This window comes from Rhagoletis pomonella, unplaced genomic scaffold, assembly GCF_013731165.1.
Source record: "Rhagoletis pomonella isolate Grant_MI unplaced genomic scaffold, Rhpom_1.0 Rhpom_scaffold_00003, whole genome shotgun sequence".
NCBI classification, from domain to species: domain Eukaryota; kingdom Metazoa; phylum Arthropoda; class Insecta; order Diptera; family Tephritidae; genus Rhagoletis; species Rhagoletis pomonella.
This window is the reverse complement of record NW_023458557.1, coordinates 97,390,984-97,415,234: the sequence shown is the minus strand read 5'-3', so window position 1 is coordinate 97,415,234 and position 24,251 is coordinate 97,390,984. Positions and strand designations below refer to the sequence as shown.

The 24,251-nt window shown below is 32.8% G+C and overlaps 2 protein-coding genes across 5 annotated transcripts in view; one reads left to right on the top strand and one right to left on the bottom strand.

Moving 5' to 3' along the window:
* The window catches only part of LOC118735905, a gene marked incomplete at its 3' end in the record, with an annotated part of 539,363 nt that overhangs the window by 38,325 nt on the left and 476,787 nt on the right, over window positions 1-24,251 (bottom strand). Inside the window, 4 exon segments of the mRNA XM_036465930.1 lie at window positions 787-2,189; window positions 16,569-16,778; window positions 19,796-19,934; window positions 20,654-20,836. Of these exon segments, the coding sequence (XP_036321823.1) occupies window positions 787-2,189; window positions 16,569-16,778; window positions 19,796-19,934; window positions 20,654-20,836 (1,935 nt within the window).
* The window catches only part of LOC118735910 (serine protease inhibitor 42Dd), a 253,616-nt gene that overhangs the window by 61,873 nt on the left and 167,492 nt on the right, over window positions 1-24,251 (top strand). The window contains exons 4-5 of one of the 4 annotated variants that reach the window (XM_036465935.1): window positions 4,259-4,394; window positions 4,995-5,567. The exons of 1 other annotated variant lie outside the window; for it this stretch is intronic. In XM_036465935.1, the coding sequence (XP_036321828.1) occupies window positions 4,259-4,394; window positions 4,995-5,037 (179 nt within the window). In that variant the 3' untranslated portion in view covers window positions 5,038-5,567. Of the gene's footprint in view, window positions 1-4,258; window positions 4,395-4,994; window positions 5,568-24,251 lie in introns of those variants that run through there. 2 more of the 4 variants (XM_036465934.1, XM_036465937.1) reach the window with 2 other exon arrangements.

The window sequence follows — 24,251 nt, the reverse complement described above, 5'->3', positions numbered from 1 at the left end:
ACCTTAACATAAGTTTTCGAAAAAAAAATACAAAAAATTTTTGATTCTCATAAAATAAACCATCTCGTCATAAAGAAAAATATTTTAAAAATATTTCTTGAAAAACGCCGACTTTTTTGAACCACGTTTTTTTTTTTTTATAGAGAATTAAACTGGGATGACGATGGTATAATTTTAAATCCCTAATTTACTGGTCTTCACTATGCAAATGCTGCCAATCCCCAAACTATTATGGAATGAGCTAAACGGTTTTCTAGTTTATAGGCACCTGGGGCTGGATTCTGTTACTGTGAGAAAATTTAGTGTACACCGCGTGCAAAACTCACAACTAAAAACTTACCGAATAAAATGCTGTGAGCTTTTCGGAAGAGAAGTGTACAAAATTTTGACATTTAAAACTCTTTCTAACACTTCCTGAATCGCAAAATGAAGAGTGTACACAATTTTCAGTGTGAACTTGAAAACTCACAGTTACAGAATCCAGCCACTGGTTCAAAGCCTTTTCTGCATTTTATGCGGCAGAGCTTTGGTGGTAGTAAAATAAAAGTGTGAGCAGCTTCCGACGAAATGTCTTGTCTTATTTTGGATGAACAAAGAACTGCGGCAAAATAAAAAAAGAATTTATGCCACTTCGTAAGTCAACAAGTCAAAGTAGAAATTTTGCGAGCAAAACCAGCAATAAATCGACTACTAAAATAGCAACGACATCAAAATAGAACTAAGTTTCTACTTTACTTATGTGGCTCGTGTTTGAATAAAATGAAGAATAAATAGCAACTGACTTACCGTCTACGCATCGCCACATTGAATTTATCCTGCGGATGTGCGTGAATATTTCGATTTTTATGCCACAGCCATAAAAGTTTCTTGATTAAAATGACGAAGAGCGCACAGAAGAGCAAAATGAATAGCAAATCGACGCAAATAAATATAATGAAATTGAGTGATGCCACACGGCCTACACCACCGCCACCGCCACCGCCATCGAGATTTGACTCTGCGTCAGCGGCGTCCGCGTTCACATCGAAGAATTCACTTCGGTAGGCAGCAGCGGTAACGGAAGAGGATGCGGAGATTGCTGCCGGTTGGAAGTTATTATGCCAGCCGGCAACGGAGAAGGTGGTTGAAATGGCAGTGGATGTTGAGAAGTTGGCGGAAGACGACGAATATGTTGAAGAATGCTGATTGTAGTCGCTGGTGGCAGTTGCAGAGCTGGTAGTTGTTAATATTCCGGTCGCAACAGCTGCCGCTGCGGCAGTAGCATCAGCTGCTGTTACTGATTCAGCCTCCAATGTGCTGGTTGTCGTTGTTGTGCTCATCATAACATCATAGATATGGCTTGTGCTGTTGATGTTGTTCGGTTCAACCTTCAAACTCAGCGAAGACGAGGGCGGCGGTGAATGCGCCATATGCTCCACTAAGTAATCACTTCCGCCGCCGCCGCCGCCGCCGCCGCCGCTACCATATCCGCCTACAAGCGTGGATAAACCATGATGCATGCCCAGCAGACCTCCGGACTTGGAGTATGAAGTTGTTGTTGTTGTTGTTCTTGTTGCGTCCGCTGTTGTATTGCTCATCACTTCCAGCCACCAATTGCGTGGCCATTTGCCAATAATGCTGCATATGAGCGGCACGGTGATGGCATATAGTAGTGGCGGCAACCAACTAATGCCAATGACGGCCCGCACACTCACCGGAAAGTAGAGCTCTTGCACGCGGGCGACAGAACGCGCCGGAACTACGACGCTGCCGCCACCAACGCGTCTATTCACTGTGGTACTGTCGTTGGCAATGCTATTGTCATTGCTGGCAACATTGCCGCCGCCGGCGTCACTGCTGCTGATTTGTTTTATGTTTGTGGTGGCACTCAGACTGGTCGCATCGATGGTTGTTGCGGAGGCGTTAGCAGTGGTCACGTTTGCGCCATTGCCATTGTCATTGCCACTTGTAGAGTTACGACGCTTATTCATCTCGTGACGGTGACGGTGACGCTGCTGTTGATGTTGATGTTCTTTTTTTACTGCTGTGATGGTGCGTCCACTTGTCGCTGCTGTTGCTGACATTTTGTTTATATGCAACATTTTTTTCGGCACCAACTCGGAATTTACAACCAATGCAATTGCAATTGTGGTCGAGACACCGAGTAAGAGCAGTGAAGCAAGCGATGAGTTGACAATGGCTTGCCAATTCTGAAACGAGAAAAATTTAAAGCAAATGAAATCAATAAAAGCTGGGAATTCACATATGTGTGTGTCTGCATTGTTTATATTGTGGCTAATATATTTGTATGTATACATTCACACAAAAGTATAATTTATGAGTTCAGCCCTAACTGAAAGTTGAAAGTTTCGATCTAACGATAATCGAATCGATATTTACAATCCCTCGTAAATATAGCACGGTACCCTGGAAACAATTTCAACCCTCAAGTTGCTTCCCTTCGCCGAATCCTGTTGCTACTATTTCGGGGGACCTCACTGACCATTTTCCAAAAAAAAAAGGGAGAATCCGTCGGGCGCTTTTTTCTGTGGTAACTTTTACTAATTCAACTAGGCCAACAAAAATTTGAAAAAAACTGATTTTATCGAAATTTCTTTTTGTTAAATAAATGACTAAATTGTAATAATATGTATGTAATGTGTAATGTTTGAATTTTTTTACCAAATAAAATATTTTCTTGGCAAGGTTCGTATGAAAAAAAATTAATGCATATCCCATCATCAGTACACAAGGCCTTATTCAACATGTTTTGTGAAATGCGGTTTTAAATACATACAGTGACTCAAACAAATTACCACGTGTCGATTTTCTTCAAATATTCGTGATGTTTTTCGAGCTAAGTTTTTTTCGTTATTTTTATATAAACATATTGTCTAAGCTTTTACCAAAACCGTGTAAATCACAGTTCAAAATTCAATAAATTTTCGTCTAAATTTGAACTTTTTAATCTGAATTTTTAGAAAATTTTTGGGTATGCAATTTTATAACCCATACAATTTTAGTCGGCTAAAAGAATCGCGTTGGTTTATGAGAATTTTTTTTCGTTTACGGATTTTTCTTATGAAACAAAACGCGGGAGACCGTCAGCAACAAAATTTCAAAATATCAACGCAAGTTTTTGTTAATTGCGCTTGTTATATTAAAAAAACCCGAAAAAGTAGCATAAAAAAAAATTCTCAAAAATCAACGCGATTTTTAGCTGTTTGAAACTTGCACTTCATTAGGCTAAAATTGTATGTGCTATAAAACTGCACACCCAAAACTTTTCTCAAAATTCAGAATAAAAAGTTAGAATTTTGATGAAAATTTGTTGAATTTTCCTTAATTTTGTGTAAAATTGTAAAACTGTGATTTACACGGTTTTGGTCAAAGCCTGGACGATATGTTTATATAAAAATAACAAAAAAAAATTTTGCTGGAAAAACATTACGAATATTTGAAGAAAATCAACACGTGGTAATTTGTTTGAGTCACTGTATATATGTATGTACAGTGGACAAAAAAGTTAAAGCCGTACCACATATTGGCTAGTTTTAACATACTTTTTTTTGCTATTTAATTTTGGTTATTTTTTATAGTTTATTCTTTAACAAAAAAGCTGAAAACCCAAGTTTCAAACTTTGCGCCATATTTAAAAATTTAGACTTCTCAAAAGGATTTGCGAGGACGCAGTTATGTAGCCCGTTGAATTCTAGTAGAATAAAGTACAAGTTTCAAATGGGTAAAAATTATACCGTTGATTTTTTAGATTTTTCTTCGAAGATTTTACGGGTTTCTTCCATATTAAAATAAATTGTGTTTAATCGTTATATAGCAGAATATATTAAAAAAAAAAAATCCAAAAACGTAACTTAGGTATGTATGTATGTATGTACATATTTCGTAAGTTGGTTTTCCGATAACCCAAAATTCAATGCTGATTTTAAAATATAAATATTTTTCTAAAAGTATAGCCGAAAACCATGTTAAACATTCTACAAAAATAAGGAAAATTTGTCTCTCAAAATTTCAAGCTTTTTACTCAGAACTTTTTACCAAAACTTTTGGTATGCAGTTTTGCAGTTTTCAGAAGGCCCCCCTCCCCTTGTTTGACAAGATCAACACTTTTTTTGTAAGCGCCAATCTATTATTATTATTATTATACAAAAATTCTCAGAAGAGTTTTTTTGAAATAGCAAAAGCCCTCACTTAAATACATATAAAATTTAAGATTTAAAATGTATTCAATTTTAATGAAACAGGTATTTTTTCCTCTCAGTTTCTCGGGACCAACATGCTTTCATTACGTCCATTCGGTTTAAAAATGAAATTGTCACGTATTGTGATGGGAAAATTTGCACCTGTCTTTTGAGAAGCCAACCCCTGCAAGCATTACACGCACGAGCAACAAGAGGGTAATCCTATTTACAGCTACTTTCGCTTTTTCATTATTCGCCTATAAATTTTACAACTCTCACTAACTCACACAGACCGCTTTTGTAATCGAGTCAAAAAGATAAGAGGGTAGATATTCGTACAAAGATAGAAAGCTTAAAAAATCCCTGACTTAACGCGCACAAAAGTAAGAGTCATAATCACAAACATTCATACTTTACTTACTCACTTTTATGATTGAAACAACAAACGTACGTACCTTTGGATAAGTATATATGGATACATATCTCCTCACATTTAAAACTTATGTATGTATGTATGTATGTATGTATGTGAATGTGAAAAGCCGCATGGAACATTGTATGTAGTAGTATGAAATTGTTATTAAACCTCTTCTCGGAAGGTGCGCTCTGCTAAACTTGCAGTTTAGGGAATATAAGCTCATCAGATTTGGCTTTGTGAAAATTTTTAATTTCTATAACTTTGTCGTTGTTACTTTAGTTGGCGGCTTGTGTGTGCTATTGCGTCGAGTTAGCTGTCAGCAAACAGTTACGCTCGAGTTAATGTGTATATTTGTTTTTTGTATTTTTCTGCTTATGCATTTATGCTTCTACTTACAGATATTTGTTTGCTCGCGGACCTAAATGCGACTTGTTGAAGTGAGGCGATAAGCTAAAATACTTTTGGATTTTCCAGCAAAAGAAACTTTAAATCCTGCTGGATTTTTGACGAATTTTCTAATAACAGTATTTACAAAGTAAACATCAACATTTTATTTATATTTTTTGTTTTTCTTTAGCAAGCAAGAAAATGACGTTTGGGCGGTGAAGTTGAAGTTTGATAAGAAATGAATTCACTTTACAGAAATGTAAAATGTTGATAGAGTTACTACAGTAATTAAGTTAAAAAGTGTGCAACCGCGCGATAAAACTGAAATAACTCCATCGAAAATCGTGGCTCGGAAAAATTTGTAAAAAATTAACAAAATGAGTTAACATTAGAGTATATAAATTAGTTTCAAAATTATTCAATACTCCATTTATTTATGTTCGAAAGTACATTCTATATTTTTAAGTTTTAACCATTCTATGAAATTTAACGGTCGTACTCCTATGATTTTAACGCGCGCTTTAACATATGTATATGTAAAACTGTGACTAGGAACATTTCGATAAGCATATATATTTTAAAAGCATTTAATTTTTTGAATAAACTCTGCGTTGATAACTTTGTAAAAACGTTGAGAAAAAAAAGTTTTCAAAAATCATGTTTAAACATAAAATTAAAATAGTAATTTGAAATTGCTGGAAACATCACTGCCGAAATTCATTGCAGAAATTTTTTGTTTGGCAAATTATTATTGTAGGCAGAACTTGTTGAATTTATGAATTTTTTTAGTTTTGGTTGACATTAAAAAGTTATGCTTGAGCAAAATGAAAAATGAACAATAAATATAATAGTACTCTGGAATTGTCCAAAGTCCCAAAAAAAAAAATATTATTTTGGGATTATTAGCAACAAAACCACTGTTAAAATCCACTGAAGAAGCATAAGAGGTTTGAAACCAGATTTTGCAAAAAGACTTTTCAAGAATATATAAGTTTAACATTAAAAAAAAAAAAACAGTTTATTCATAACCAAAAAATAAAAAAAAATATTTTTATTTTTTGTCTAAAATTAAAGAAATATATCAACCCTTTTGCGCAAAACTATCGTGTGTGCCAGTAACCAAATTTTACAATAAACCTTTATTCTAATTTTCAAAACTTTTTGAATTTTCTCATTTATTTTTGTTTTTTTTTTTTTAATGTGCAAAATACTTTTGTATGACGCATACGATAATTTCACCCTCAAGAAAAGAAATATAGTAAATATATAGTAAATTTTTGGCGTAACTGCAAGGATTTTAGCTACAATATTTTACCAAGTAATGCGTTGTGGAGTGTAGAACAAGCTTGCATCAACAAGCCAATTTCGAAAAAAATATACATACGATAATTTTGCTCGAAAAAAGGCCTCGATATGTACATAAACATAATTTTTTTGCAATAAAAATTTATAAAGCTCGATATGTATATAATTTTTTTGTAATAACAATGTATACAACTCTCATGAAAATCTTGAAGAGAGAAGTACTTTGCTCTTGCTGTAAATTTTGTTGAAGAAATATACATATATACGAGCATTTTTTCTTAAGAGTGAATAACTAAAATTTTATAGAAAATCTTTTCGTTTTCGTTGAAAGCCATTTTTATACTAAGCTTAAATATGAATTAACAACTGAGTACTTCGGAATAAAATTAAAATTAAGAAAAAAGTATTGGCAAGGTTAAACAACATAAGTTTGTGTATATGTATAGGAGAACAGAAAATTTTGCAGTTCGGTGTTAAACGCAATTGAAAGAATTTTATGAAAATTAAGAAAAAAAATATTTTGTTTTCCTAAAAATTTAAAAAATATTAATACTTAGACATAAAGTTTAGAAAAATACAATCAAAACCCCCCCCAAAAATAATAATATTGTTCGTATAGAAGTTTTTTATTTATTTTTTCTTAATTAAGAACTATTAAATTTTTGGCTCCTCGTTTAAAAAATTGCAGGATTTAATTTCAATAAATTTGCATACCTAATTCTATAAAGGTTAGACAATGTCTGTGAAAAATTCTATGAAACTAGATTTAGGAATTGTAAGACAATTTTAATTTCAAAATTGAGATTTGCACAGAAATAGAATCAACCAATCTATTTACTTTTTTCATAGGCAACATACATACATACACATGGAATGTACTTAGAGCATTGAGTTGCCTCGTTAAGCTATCTACTTTCAGGAACTTTATGCCAGGAACGTATCAGCCGAAAAATGGAAAATAATAGATATATATGTACATATATTGACATACATATGTGTATGGGTATGTTTGCTTACATACACAAAATTACTATTACATCCTGAAAAGCCAATACACAAACAATACACCAAATAAATATGTTACAGAAAAACAATTGCGAAAATATTATTAAGGACTTATGTATGTCTGTATAATAGGGTGGTCCAAAAATGTATGCGGGTAAAAAAGTTTAAAATGTTAAGCTCTCATTCCCTAGAATTTTTCGAAATGGAAAAGGAAAATTCCCGTATTTTATTGTTAAAAAAAAATATATTGAAAATGTATAATACAAAATTGTTTATTTAAATTTTTTAATATTAACCAGGTCCTCCAAAACATGCAATAGGGAACCATAAAAAATCGTTAGTATTAAAAAATGATAAAATAAACAATTGTTTTTTTATTATTGGAAGTCTCCAAAAACGAAACAAAGGTTTCCGATCGAAAAACATTAATTTTGAAGAATTCTATACCACTACTACCAAAAAGTGTCTTTTCCCCATATAAAATACATGGAAAACTTCATGTGCTTTGACTGACTCTAAACGAAACTTTTTTAAAGCAAAAAAAATGCGCCTATTTGTTAATCCATTTAGAAAATTCCTAGGTGATGAGACCTTAACATTTAACATTTTTTTTTTTACCACCCTAATATGCATGCATATGCACTTGTTATGAGAGCTGTGTAGCCGTGATGATGCTCTTCAGGGATAAGCTGGACGCGCGAGTTGAATTTCAAATTAATAACAAACGATAACAAACAGAAATGAAAAGCAAATAAAATGCTCCGCAGTGACAAAAATCGTTAGGTGGTACTAACGAATGGGAAGTATCCTGGTAGGTTTCACTGGTTGGTTGAATGGGGCATACATATGTATTTGGCCTTGGTATTACGAGTATAACAAAAAAAAATATAAAAATGGAATAAATTTTTGAGAATCAACAATGATATTCCCAATGCTGATAAAACTCAAAACGGATAACTGGCATGCTCGTTGGTAGCTATGTATGTACATACATATGTAGGTATTTATTCATTTTTATGTAATGCGATGGATTTACGCGACATTGTGTTCATAACTACGCATACCTTGTAGGAAAACTTAAATTGAGTGGACCATTTTTGGAACTGTATGGTTTCTAAAATTGGCGATGTTTAAGCCTTCGACTACGATAGTACGAAAAGGCAAAATTTTCCGATTTAAGTAAACGATATTGTTGCTTTGATTCCACAAGTCCCAACATTTTAAAAGATTATCTTTCACTTATCATGATTAAAATTTTGTTGTAGAGGTCGCCATTCGGTACCAATAGATTTCCCTGCAAGGTATGTACTCCCAGCGAGAAAGCAACGCGCTTGGTTATTTGATTGTTTATTTATGGGAATTTGCATGAAAACGCGAAAGAAACCCGATAAAAAGAAGAAAACATTTTTGAGTAAAACAAACTCGTAAATAAATAAACAAGAAGTAAAATGCAAAGAAAGTGAAAAAGGCGCAAAAAAGTGTAACATATAGAATTTCGATACTTATGTTTGCATTTAACAGCAGTTGTGGATTTTGTAGTTTATTAAAGAGCACTTACGCGATGACACAAGTAATTTTTAGCAAAAAAAAAACCGACTTCAACTCTTATATAAAAAAAATATATATATATATATATATCTCATGATCCGATGATCGGATCTTAACCAGATTAGTATGGGACCACCTCTGAGACACTACCTTTCCGATGCAAAAAGAATTATCGAAATCGGTTGCCGTGGTCCAAGGTTATGCGGTAACATACATAAAAAAAAAAAAAAAAAGATTCCGACGAACTGATAACCTCCTCCTTTTTTGGACGTCGGTTAAAAAGTGGTATTTTACTTAGTACTTGTGGCTATTGTGAATCAGCGAAAGTGCGCTGAGCCGCATTGCGAGATTTGTAGATTAGGTATAAAGGAAAACTAAATTAAATTAAAATGTAAACCACTTTCAATGGAAATCAGTCTAGGGACAAACAAGTTTAAAAATTCTGTTGGCGGAGTGTGTATACAATTTTAACAAAACGGTTTAATAAATTTCTGTGCCCACTGGAACTTATTTGCTTATGTTATGAAAGGAAAGTTCAGGCTTTTTGATTTTCAGTCATTGAAGCAAATAAATGCAAATAAAATTGCTATGCAAATGCAGCGGGAATATTTTATTGCTACTGGTTAATAAGTATAAATATACGAGTATATAAATACATATGCACTAGTGCTGTTCGATAAATAAATGATAATTTCACTTTTAATCCTTTTGGGGTTGTTGACTCAGTAAATAAAATTATTGCAAATAAATGCGTGCTTAAAATTTAGAAATTATTCTTGTTAACATGTTACAACAGTTTTTGAAATGCTTGTAAAATACCAATAACACTGTGCAACAAAAACCAAAAAATTTCAAAATACACAATCAAAAACCAAATACTGACGAAATCGGGGTCCAAATATAGTAAAACTGAGGATCCGTTTTAAAAGGAATTTGAAATTTCAAGGACATTATTATTTAATACATTATTTAAAAAATACAGTGTAATGTAAAAAAAAAACAATATAGGTATCAAAAAAAAAAAAGAGAAAATTCTCTATATTTGAAAATACTTCAATTCTTCGGTGCACAAGTACGAATAGTAGGACAAAAATTGAGGATATTGTAATGAGCGTATTAGACCTTAACATATATATCCCTTCCAAAATCAAATACTATAAAATTTCAATGATATTTATAAAAAGACATTTTAATACTTATTCGCCATTAAGCACAAAAAAAAATTCTTAAGTTCTACAAAATGTATGCCTTTATTTGATACCCCTATTGTTATTCTACATTGCACTATATTAGTTTCAATGATTTTTTGAATTAACCATTAAATTTAAAATTTCAGTCCTTTTAAAAAATATCCTGGCGTCAGAGAGCATAACGTAAAATGTAGTTTTACTATATTTGGCCACTAGTTTCACGAAACTGTTGATTTTTTTTTGCGTAAAATGGACTGCTGAACGGTGTAATAGATTCTCAGAAATTATAAATATTTAATCAAAAATGCAGTTGCACTTAAAAAAAAAAAGTAAAATGGAATTATTATTTATATAACTAACAGCACATATATTTATGGATGTATATATGTACAAACATACGCAAACATGTATGCACATATAATTGTCCTATCCTATTTTATTTGATAAATACGAAATTTAAACGAAACTTATTAATTATTTAGTAGTTTGCTTGTTCAGCTTGATTAAGTCAGTAGAAAATTCCTGAGATTCGAAAGCAAATATTTCCGCCTGAGCAGTGTAAGTTCGTATGTGTATGTATGTATGTATGTACAAAGCATTCGTATCTTGGTTATGAACAACAAAAGTACGTACAACGACTTTAAAATATTGCAAATATTTTATATGTAAACCTACGAGAATGTACGGAAGCATGTTTACGCATTTGGAGAGGCATCTGGCATGAACTATGAAATATTTAGTTGCATATAGTATGTATGTATGTACATACATATGTTTATTTATTAAAATAATTTAAGTCAGATTTCTCAAGAAATTATCAAAAAGAAAATTTCAACTTAATTTTCTCAATTAAGTCTCTTCTTTTAAAAGCGGCCACTAAATATAAGCAAAACAACTTTTTTGCCCAAAATGTAATGTGTAAGCCATTAACTCAGTCATATGAATATATCGGAATCTTTACTAACACATGCAGCTTCAAACTAAACTGCAGAACTGGCGTAGAAATTTTTTCAATTGGCCTCAATATCGAAAGCTTTTTGCCTTCACCAGATATGAGATGTTACATTTTTATACAAAAACGTGAATCAACAACTATCTTAGAAAATGCATTATCTTCGGTTTTTATAAAGAGCAAGATTTCAGCGCGTAATTGTATTCAAATGAAATTTTAAAAAAGATTTTACACTAAAAAAGTAAAAACTAACCACTCACGCTCATACCTATATATATATATATATATAATACGCGAAGAGATTTTTCGTTCAGGATAAAAGATCTGTACCGTTCGCCCGATTTTCAAAAATGAGATGTCAAACTAAATTATTTAATAGTCAATGCCATCAAATGCGCACCGTTCGTTCGATGTTCCAAAATGAGGCGTTAAACTAAAAGCCTCGGACTGTAGATGTGCAATAGATTTTACTTTTTTAATTAAATTCAAATTATTAAACCATATTAATTAATTATTACAAAATGAATATCAATCGAAATGGTTTTGAAAAGCTTTGTTTCTTAGCGGAAGTATAGGAGGCTTGCCACCTGTTTAAAAAATCATCTTAAGTAAGAGAAGTATGTATCACCATATGTATGCCAAACGAAAGGGGTTTCAGAAAGTATTTTGAAAATATTTTTAAGAGTGTTGCCACCTGCTAGAAATATCGAATTTAGTTTACTTATACACAAGTTACACCAAATATCAAAATTTTTAGTTTGAACTCGTAAGAATATTTTTGAATTGTTGGAAGAGGATCGCCACCTGTTTAAAAAGTTAAATGCGAAATATTTTATAAGTTAAATGAATTATGAATTAAAATATGGGTATCAATTGAAGGGCGTTTGGAAATTTTTTATTTTTGAACTGTATTTAGCGGGGTTGTTTGAAAATTAAAATTCCACTTAATTCATCAATTAATTAAAAAAATATGTATCTACGATACGTCCGGCGAAGGAGAGTTAACAATGATTAAGCTTGAAAGTACTTTTGAAGAGGGCTGCCACCGTTTTGAAAGGTCTAAATCAATTAACTAATTCAAAAAGTTAATGAAATATAAAGACACCGCAGTCAAACGTAAGAATGCTAAGAAATCTTTAGTTTGAACATTTCGAATGTTTCAAGTGGGTTGCCACGTGTTTAAAAAGTTAAAGTCAAATTATTCAGTAAGTTCGACGAATTATTAAAAGATGGGTTCAAATTGAAATGGGTTTGAAAGTGATTTATTCCTGACCTTTCTTTAGAAAATTTTAGTTTGAGAATACTTTTGAAAAGGAATTTCAGGAAGGAAAGGAAAGTTTTATTTTTTTTTAATTAAGAACTTGCACTATGCAAGACTGCTCTTCAATCTGAAGAGAAACCGAGTTTTCCGTTTGAAAAATATTGATTGTCAAGAATTCTATACCATTTCTACGAAAAGTGTTTTATCCCATATAAAGTGCATGGCATATTTTCAGCGCTTTGAGCGATCTCTAAATATTATTTGATTTCAAAATAAAAAAGCAGGGGTCTATTTTTTCGGCATAGAACATTACTAGGGCGTGAGTGCATAAAAATTCCGACATTACTTTTTCACATGCATTTTTGGACCACCCTAGTGTACATAATTCCTTCGTAAAAAAGCTGCTCACAACAGTAGCTTGCTCTTCGTTTTTACTATTTTGCTGTCATCCAATTATCATCGGCTTTTGGCACTTTTTGTTGCTCAAAAATGGCTATCACGCTGATGAAATTACCACAACAATTAGCGCGTTAGGATACTTATCTCTGACATTGGAAATCGTAATGCAAAACTAGTTAAGTTTATTAAATTTCGATTGATCTGATTTTGATTGCCCTTGCGGTTGTGCGGGTAAGTTTGTTGGCGCGTGGATTGCACCTGACCAACCAACCGATTGCGGTGCTGCTTTGTCTGCAAGTGACGCAATAAATGGCTAAATTATGTGGTATACAAGGATATGTATACATATGTATGTATGTATGTATGTATATATTTATGAGTAGTGTATGAGGAGAAAACCGCAGCTATGTTATAATTTATTTGTATTTGATTTAGTAAAATTAAGGTTAACCATTTGCTCAATGATCTCACTACAGCGTCAAAAATTTACATCTGAACTGCATTAAGGAGGCCGCTAACCTCGCGCAAGCAACCAATGACGAGTTCTACAAAATTCCTAAATTCGCCAAAATGGTTTCTTGAATTCTTTATTTACTGCTTTTATTAGCCAACCAGTTCTACCTAAGCTAATCTACTCTTATTCAATTTATTTATAGAATTTTTTTTTTTGCTAAATTTAGTTACTTATATTATATTGGCATATTTTCACTATTTTACCAGCGTTCATAAAAATTGAAACAAAGTCCTTAAATAAACATACATAAATACATACATATGTACATATATTGGTGTTAACGTCATACTTAAATTTATGCAAATTAATATGCGATACATTTGCAAAATTTTCCCCGAAAATTCTAACACATATTTATGGGTTAAAATCTATAAGCGTTCGTCAATATTTTGTGCATTGATTAGCATAATTATGAGCTGTGAAAATTATTGCAAATATCAACTTGCAACTTTAAATTTTTATTTGAAATCACTCAAATGTGTAACTAAATCAGTGAAATTATTTTGTAACACATTGAGTTCAAATCAAATTCAATATTTATTTACACAAATGAAATTCGCATAAGATTTTTTCGTAGTATTTTTCCATATAATAACACACACATACATATGTACATATATATGTATGTATGCACTTAAAGGAATATACAGAAATATAAATTGAATGCAAATATGTATAAAGGGAATCTATAATAGTAGTGGTATAGGATATATGTATGAATGTAACCAGTACCTATTTTATTTAATTGCAGTATGCATTTGTGGAAATAAAATTATTTATGTATTACTCACGAAAATATGCCCGAAAATGGATTTTATATTTGATAAAAGCCAGTTGAATGAAATTGTAATTGCCAAAAGTGCAAAATATTCGGATTAAAGTTTAGAATTTTTAGACAAGCAGTGAAAAAAAGAATATTTAAGCTATGACGAGACTCTGTCCAGGCCCACGATATGAGGGTCACACAGAAATCTGAAGCGCATTCATCCGAGTACCGGAAATAAGCGCAATAAATGCTTAGTGAGTTCGCGTTAGTTGTGTCAAGCAGACTGTTTCCGTTACATATCGAACTCCCATCAAACCAACTGAGGTGGCGTCTTTCTGCCACTATATATGCACATAAGACTGTCCCAAGAATATAACAAAAAAATTGTTTGCAAATATTTAGCATATATATGAAGTTTTATGGCCGTAGGATAATGATAACCCGTGCCGAATTTGAGTTGAAGTTTAAGGTAATAAGTTGAATTAGGGCTACTAAATCTGCCATGAAAACATTAGAAATGAGAAAAATTCGATAAAATTTCCATATTTGAACCCATTTCTAGCAAATCTGCATCTTTACATTTTTATTAGGATGACATGATTTCTCCCAAGCACATCAAAAAAAGTGCTGGAAATTACTGGAAAAAGTACATTAAGGGTACTCATATATACGCGCAAGTTTCATATTTGGGCAATTGGGCAACTTTGCGCCATGTGTTTCATGAGGACAATTTTATATTTTATGCAATTTCTGACATTTAATTATTTCACTTTACTTAATTGACTTTTAATTGAACAAATATTTATGTTTTACCGCAGTTATTTCGAAAAAGCGTTGAGCACAAACCAAAATGATTGTAAACAAATTAGCTGATTGAGGATTGCACAGCACAATGCGCAAAGTTGCGCTACAAAATTGCCGCGCAAAGGTTTCCTTTTTGTGCAAATGGCTTTCCATACAAATTTTGACATTTCATTTGCGAGGGTTTAAAATTGCACAGTTTGCCCAGTTTGCGAGAGTTTTGCGCTGTTAAATGAGCACCCTTATTGGCTTTGTAAGTGTGCGAGACGATATGTTTTCTAGCCGAATAATCTGGGCATATCTAGTCTGACGAGCGCATGATCAACATTAAATTATTCCTCCTTAAAAAAAAAAAAAAGTCATTCATAATATTAAATAAACAAATTAAAGTGTTTTAGTGTTTGACATGTCCTCTCGGGGGTTGATTAGGAAACAAATGTGGAAGTATTAATTAAAAAATTTGAAAAATGTCCTTTGAAATTTGTATACTTTAATATCCTTATATATATTCATAGGCTTTAAATTAAACTAGGGTTCTTCAAAATTCAAAAATGCTGAATTAATTTCAAAATTAAAAATGCTGAAGGATGATATTTGTAAAGGTAATTTTTTACATGTTCCAAAAAAATTATAATTAATCGTGTTTCGCATTTTTATCTCAATTAAAACTCATATATCCATATTTTGTGTACAATTTTGGAAATGTATTAAAATTTCTGGTCCTTTGGAAAAAATCCTGACTACCAAGTAAAAAAATGGAAAACGCAGACCTACTAAATATTACGTCCGAATACAGTAGGGATTATAGTAATATCGTCTTATACAGAAGTAAGACGAGTAAAAAGCTTATTCTTATAACTTTGACTGCAAGTCGGCACGGGTTAAGGTGGTCCGAATTGCATACAATTTTATGCGGATAGTTTTTAAGACAAAGCCAATAAAAATGAGAGGGTATGCGTTAAAAAAAAATACGCTTTCGTTTTTTGGGACAGTTTAATGTACATATGTATATCCAGCCTACTTATAATCACACTAAGGGTAACATGCAAACTAGCGCTGTTCGACTTGTTTCCAGAAGAGTTTAGAGTTGAGAACTTAATCCCCATATGCACCCCTCTTTCAATTGATTACGATATGTATACGCGTGAATTAGCTCTCGCTTGAGAGTCAAGTTTGTAGGTTTTTACTGATAATCGTCAGTTAATTGCCGAATGTGAGTGAACTTTCCACTACGAAATAGACCTGTATATTTTGAATCCTTTCGTGAGCAGCACTAGTTTAGATATGTAGAGATAAAGCCGAAGTATGTTCCACAAAAGATAGGATAACTGAACCTCACCTGATTGAGACCCAATTTCCGTGAACTTTTCATTAACTGTGTACTTGTTCTAATTTACTTCATACAGAGCAGGGCAAGTTATGGAAGCGCTGAATTCTATACAAATCCAGACTCTCGAAAACTAACTAAACTAAAATCTACTTCTCGTAGACGCTCACTAAAAACTACAGACAAGACGTAAGCAAGTTAGGCAAAACATTCTAGATAACTTCAAGCGGAAGAGGATGCACGGTCTTCAGAACTTAACCTAGCTCTACTGCAACATACAGCGACAACTTTACTATCGATCAAAGATTAGGAAGAACATTTCACGTGGACATGGCTTACTTAGCGGGATTTTTTATCGCTTTAATTGAGCCTCACTAAAGTATGCGTGACTAATGTTATGAACCAAAATACAAAAATAAAAAAAATTTTAAAAGAGATTCTTTTTTCTTGAAAGCTCTAAAATTAACACCTGGCGGTGAATTGTAGTTAAAATAAAATAAAAAAGAAATTTACTTACCACTGGTAACATTTTTAGGAATCCCAGCAGAAAAATTATCATTATACTAGACGTGGAGACGCAAAATTGCATTTTTAAAAATGTGATTGCACATTTGCGATTAAACCAAATCGGAAGAAGTATGAGAAACGCCGAACAGGACTGCAGCAGACCACAGGCGCAGCTGATGATCACAAAGAGTGGACGTTGAGTGGGCGAGATGGGTTGAGACTGGAAAGAAAAAGGTTTCAAAATTAGTATTTAATAGAAAATTCTTAGCCTTAGTGAATGAAATGATATACAAGCTGAGGGTATATAATATGATGCACTCCCTACTGAAGATTTCCCAAATTTTCCGCTTCTTTCACATTTATTCTTGGCATTATTTTACTTTGTTTGATTTTATTTTATTTTCATCATTCCCAATTCGAGATAGCTTTGTGCTTTATTTAATAATTCAGTTTCGGCTTTTGTTTATAAAATAAAATGTTCGGCTTATCGTTTTTCGTTATTGTATCTTTTTCAAGCTGTATATTTTGTCAAGTTCACTATTGTTGTTGCTACTTAAAAATTCATAAAACAAATACAAGTCAAAGTAGGTAGCGGGAGTCGAAATTTAAGGAAGCGGAAATAAGCATTAAAATTTATGAGATTTCTTTCCGGCTACTGCCAAGGCTAAAGACTGAAAAGTGAAAGTGAATGAAGGCCAACTAACTCAGCCAACCAACGAGCTGAGCCGTTAGTCCGCTTAACCCAGCTAAGCGAGTTGTGGTGTACAGCTGAGTTTACATGCAAGTAATTTTCAGTGAGTTGAATAGTTGAGCAGCTTGAATTTTTTTTTCTTTTTTTTTTTTGAGGATAGAGAGTAACTGAACTGTGCTAAGCGGCATTGGGAAGTGTTAGTGTGCGGGTGGAAAGCGAAAGGGCTGCTTCTTTTTAGGTTGTTTTGCTGGGGAAAAGTGGAAGTCCCTATCTAAAAAAAAAAAGAACCTTTAATGCGTCTATGGTAGCATGACTTTAGAGAGCCCAACATTACGTGCTTGGCTTTGCTTGCTGCAAAAGGCTGCTCCAGAGCACTTCATGGGCAAATGTGTGTTGCTGGAACGGAAGTATGTATTGTATAGCTGAAGATGTAACACACATACATACATATACATGATTTCCATTAGAGTACATAAATCATAAATTATGGCAACGACGAAAGGATTTTATGATTTCACTTTTCAGTTTTTTATTTATTTTATGCAGCTACATAACGGTAACAATAAAAACAGTAATGCGGTGTTGCGTTTGAAAAATTTGTAGGTTAAAGGCTGATGTTTAGCTTTTGGCGAGGAGTTTGATGCTTTCTATAAAGAATGAACTTAGTACATACATTTTTGGTAATTTAAAAGCTGTACATAAATTTGTGTTAAAAAAAAAAAATCAAGTTTTTAAGTGACCAAACAAATGAGTCTAGTTTTTAAAATTGCAATAAATGTAAGACCAGTTTAATTTGGCTCCCTCTTGCGTGTTTTTGATCTTTCTCCTATTTAGTGGACGAATAAGTGGATCTGAATCCAGAAGTTGTTTTCAAGAGTAAAGTTTTCTCTTTAACAACCAAAACTACGTGTTTTTTTTATTATGAATGTTTATGTTTAAATATCTACCTTTTCAGCATGTTCTTAAAAAATTAAATTGAGTAACTTTTACTAACACACATACCAAGTATGTGTATGTATGAACATGGCAACCACTTTGTGGTACTTTAGCTTGCACACAAAGAGTCTAGGTAAAAGAATTGTGGCTAAGAGCAAAAGTAACAACCGGAAGATACCAGGAAGCAGCTGGGCTGTTGTAAAAAGTGCTGTGTGGCTGCAAGAGCGAAGCAGTGCACCACAAGCCCGTTGTTATATTACCATAATTTCAGCTCACGCTTTCTTTCTTTGGTTTTTACCGTTTTTTTTTTATTTGCTTTTAGGTCTGCCTTACCTTCACCTTTAACCTCAAATTTTTTGCATTTATCCTTTCCTCTCTTCACATTTGCTGTTTCGCTACGCATATGCCCTGTCTATGGCGTAGTGAGCTGCATATATACATACATATGTATGTGCATACATACATACCCTGCAGAAAAAATTACCAATTGATTAAAATAATCAACTTCTAGTTAGCTTTTTGCGGGAGCTCGATAAGTAACTAACTTTTAATTAGCTATGACAAAACTAACTTTAAGTTAGTTGTAAAGTCGTTGAAAGTCATGCAGACGTTGTCGGGAGTTTATTTTCTTTACAATTTTCTATTTAAATATCCTCACAAAAATTACTTAACTTCACACAAATATTTTGTTTTCCTAATTGATATTTTATGTCCAAAAGTAGTTAGGTACATACATATGTATTAGTTGACATCTAATGGAGAGGAAACCAGTTCTCACTAGTTTGCGGCCATCGCCCTTCAATAGTAGTTAGTTACGGCCAAAGGAAATAATTAATAAATAGTTACCACTAGTCGAATGCTAGTTAGTTAATAATTTGCTAAAAACTAGTCCCATTTCCTGCAGGGTACATATACATATTGGTAGGTTTCTATGCATATATGTTTTAAGTCAGCGTAAGTGGCTTTTTTAAGCCATTATTAGGCCGCCTCTATACTTTACTAAAAAAAAAAGAATTTTTTTTCTGGTAATTAGAAAACTTGAAAATCGGAAGAAGAAATGAAAATGAAAATTTCAGGGACTGAAAATAATCGTTACTTTTTTATTTATATTTTTATGGTAATTTTAATCGTTCTTTTATGATTTACATTTCTTCGATTAAAAATAATCGTACTCTATGATTTTTTCCGATAATTTTTAATCGTTATTTTAAAAATTCTTATTTTTCGTTCATATTATAACGTTTATTTTCAAACATAATTTTTTAGATCATAACAGATTTTAATCTCTTATAAAAATGCACTCACTGTTATAACGGTTAAATATTATAGAAAAAATAAAAATCTAAAATAACGATTATTTGTGATCGAAAATATTAAAAACACAAAATAACGATTAGAGATGATCGAAAAAAATAAAAATCATAAAAAAACTATAAAATTATGATTTTTATCATAAAAATCTTAAAGGTTACGCTCAATCTACATTCTTTAATTTTCCCTTGTTTACAAAAATAAGCTACCATTTCTCAAGCACGGAAACCTTTTTTTTTCATCAATGTACATACATACAAACATACAAAAATAAATAGCACATTCAATTACATACTTACATTGTTATTACGTTTCGTAAGCATGACAACGTAGGTGCCAGACAATGGACAAATACAGCGCGTAATATTCGCCATCAGGTGCTTGGTCATGCACAAATCAGAACGCCAAGTGGACTCAAAGGAGGCCTTGTAGTCATGACTGTAAATGCAAATTCGAGAGAAATTTCAATAAAACTTAATGCAAGACAAAAAAGGGGGAAAAAATGGAGGAAAATATTTATAAAGATTGTAAAATAAAGCGTGGAGAGGTAATAACGGAATAAATGAATTTATAACTTATGAACTTTTCGCTTTGGGAGATAACTTTATTTCTGTCACAAGCGCAATATATTTACTGAAAATATTGTCATCCTTTTTCTAGATGCATGCAGATGCATGTATGGAATTTGGAAAATTTTACTTTTGCTATTGTATTTGAAATAAAAAAAATTACTCAAGAACTTCGAGGATTTCCGACCTCAGAATTGATAGACATAGATAAAATATTCTGGGAAAAATATATTTAAGAAATCGATTTTGTAAGTTTTGTTGCGAAGCTGCCTGGTGTGCCAAAAATGCGCGCTTATCTTAAAAGTGCGTTTTAAAAACTGAATTGATACATAAATCAAACTTTTTTCAACCGATTCGCTTTCAAAAATTATCCATATCATTAAAAATTAATTGCCATAGTCTTAAAAAATTACACACTTTCTTTTCTCTAAAATGGAGTGATTTCTTTCAGATTAACGCTTCATATATGTACATACATATTTAAATATTTATGAACTTTTTATTTTACAAAACTATTGACTGAAAATTTTTGAAAATTAAATTCCACTGCTTCTCTTAATACTCGTATCTTTAATGCCCTTTACTTACCCACATACTGCCACCCAATCGCCATCCTTTGGTGCTGCTTCATGTTGAAATATGATCTCAACATGCCCCGCTTCGAAAGGTAAATCGAGTGGTTCACGTAGATTATCGTTTGAACGATTCGACTGAAAAAGCCAAGTTTGCAAAATGCGCGAGGCCAAAATGTAGTCAGACTCTTTGGGGTCGCTGTGAAAATGAAGAAATGAAGAAAGTATTTTAGAAATTGAAGTGGCCAACGAAAATAAAATATGAGTATGTACAAATCTATAATCTCTGACAGCTCAATAGAAATAAAATACAGCTGTAGAGTTTTCTTGAAATCATTGCAGACACTTAAAAAGTTTAAAATGAGAATTGAGCATAAAACGTTCGCCACGAGAAAAATTTCTTTTTGTAAACTTTTAGATATGAAATAATATATTATTTTCTGCTATCGATTTACATACATATATGATGAAATTTAAAAAATCACCGGAAAGTTTCATAAAAAAATCATTAACCTGTTTAAGTTAAAATTGTCGTTATTCTTAAGGCATCACTACAACTCGTGCTGATGATTTAAAATCCACATAAAAGCCTTCTGTATGAATAGGTGTTAGTGTATTTTTTAAATTTTTTGCCACAAAATTGTATTGCGATACTTTCTGATAACCTCGCCATTAGGTGGCAGACACGCAGTAAGTATTTGCTCAATATTAAAATTTGTACAGCTTAATGCGGACGAATTTATGTGATTAATTGAATATTTTCATAACAACTTGTTGCATGAAACGATAAATGGATTGTGTACAATCAGAGGCCTGCATAAAGTCATTCTAAAATCCGTATTTTTTGTCGAATTGCAAAACTGGTGTTTCAAATGAGTGATTTTTTATTTTAGGCACCAACAAATTAATAACAGGACGCCTGGTGGTTTTTATCGTCTACGTTCGTGCTTTTGTTAACTTTTCGTAATTGTTATAATTTTTTTTTTTGTTCATTTTAGGAACCTCGCAAATATGATGGAAGAAAAGCGAATGGAAAAAGTGCAAAAACAGAATGCAATTTTTGCAGAAAGCAGTAGCGAGTTTTTGATTTTACGGACGCAATATCAAACGGATTGTGTGTAACTTGGCGCAGACATTGGCGGTGACGGTGATGCAAAGGACTTGTCCCTATCAAAAAATATCGGTCTTACAAGAAAAGTTGTGAGAGCCAAAGTTGTAGGAAATTTGATTTTCTTCAAGTCTGACCCTACATATTTATGCCGTAGATTTGAACGAGATATTATGCGATGTTTTGAGATTACCGCTTGCTTCAAGTTTATTTAGAAAACTATCAATCTTAGAGGAAAAATTATGAGGACCAAACTTGTATAAAATTGAATTTGCTAAAACTTTTGTTCTTATGATTTTTCTTAAAAATTAAAAATGGCCAAGATATTCAATGAAGACAATTTTTTTGAAAAAAAAAAAAAACAAAATTCGGACATGCACAATCGCTGCCATTTACACGGTGACTGAATTCCCCCGAGGGCATAAGGTCAAAATTGTATAATGACTGGACAAGGAGGGCGACTTTCAAACGCTGCAGCAGCCATGTCCACCACTGTTTGGAAAATGCAGCAGTGGTTTTTCTTATACAGAATTTGATGCTCTTTCATATGAGCATTGGTTTTTTGAGGACCTCGATGATACTCGAAACCTACAGGCGAGGCGTCGCTTATCTCGCTGCAGCAACTGATACGGCTTATCAGGGGGGCTTGCAGCACTACCTATTCGTATTGCCCAATCCCTCCCTGTATCGAGGAACAATCAGAATACGGGACTCCTGACATACTCGAATCAGCAGGCCCATTTCGTGTTCCCCCATGCATGGCGTCACCAAATATATGTATGTATAGCCTCTGGGGCCCCTACTCTACTCGGTTTAGTTTGATGGGCTCTCCTACTAGTTATGTTCCTTCACTTTTCTGTACTTATGGAGTTTTTTCGAATTTTTTGGCGGGTGTCCGCCTTAACGGAACCTTTCGGAGTTATTTTGGCAAAGAATTTGCGCACGTTACCTTTGCTCTTAATGAATGCGTAAAATATAAAAACAATGAAAATACTTTGAAGCAATACGCAGACCTCTAATACATAACTATATATACGTATATCTCCAAGAAGCCAAATAATAAAACACCTATCACATTCCCTACTGCATCAGGCGAGAGTATTTTTCTTGTTATGCAATTTTGTGCATAAGCTTTGCGTAATAAACTTTGCTTTACACAGCTACACAAATTCAACGTCCATGGATGTACTATATGTTTGTATGTACATACATACATACATTTGCGAATAGAAAAAAATTAAAATTGAGGGTATTCTCAGAGTCTTGCAAAGCCGTTGCACGAAAATCGGCGTTTACCGTGCAATCTGTGCACCGTGCAAGGACTTTGTAAGACTCACGAGAATACCCCTATTGTTAATACACACATAGCTACATAGGTGCATTTAACAGTTGGAAATGTTCTGATCGTGTGCTTGCTTGTCTGCGCATCTGCCTGATGAAATGCCAGGAATAAAAACGCGTTTTGGCAAATTATATTGACAACGATTTGCTACAAAATCTACCGAAAAATAATTGTAGACATTTTGCATGCTGACATCACAAGTACCAGCAATAAAAGCACAAACAGCGATGCTTTGCATAAAACATACTATGAAAATTTTTGGATTTGTTCATTTCATTTCGCTTGATTTGATATGTCTGTGGAACTGATTGATTGATTTGCTGATTGGCTGTTTGGCTGCCTGGTTGGTTGATTACATTTACTGATTAGCTTTAATTTGGTGGCATAAAACTGGCTTTCATTTAACGAAAATAATAGAATTTTGGTTTTTGATTTTGATAAATAATTTTGACGTTAACAGAAGCTAGTTTAAGTATGTGTACCTAGGTGAAGATATATTTGGCAGCAGATTACGGTATTTTTTTTTTTGGGACTTTAAGTTTCTTTAAATCAAAAGCTGTACAATGTTTATCCAAAGCGAAAGAATATGGGCCGTGCTGTAATAATAATGTTTCATGTACGAGACGGAGATAGAAAGCCTTGTCAATGTAACTGCCCACTCGCTGAAGAAATCACCCAATCCTTAGAGTAGCTTAGTCAGATATATCTGATTGATGTATTCAATGAATCTTGCTTATAATATGTGTATATTTGTATATATGGGGCGTTCCATACCAAACGGACGGGGTTCACATATCATGTCTTTTCATAGAGAATTTTGATGTGTGCATGTATGATTTTTTAAATTTTTTTCTTCGCCCCGTTCTCTAGATATTTGGAAAACTGCAAAATTGATTCGTTTTTGTTTTTGTGCTGTAAAGTTTTTAAAATTGTATTAATCAAGCTCAAATTTCATATTTATTTATTATTTATGTTTATGAATCAATTTTAAAAATTTGAAACAAATCAAACACATGAACGCCGTCCGTTTTGGTGTGGAACGCCCCACATACATATACTACTCAAACTGATTGGCTTCTTTTACATTGACGGTCGAGGCGCTTACAACCCGTGTCAAAGTTATAAACGCGCCATATATTGACAAGTTTTAACAAGTTATTTTTT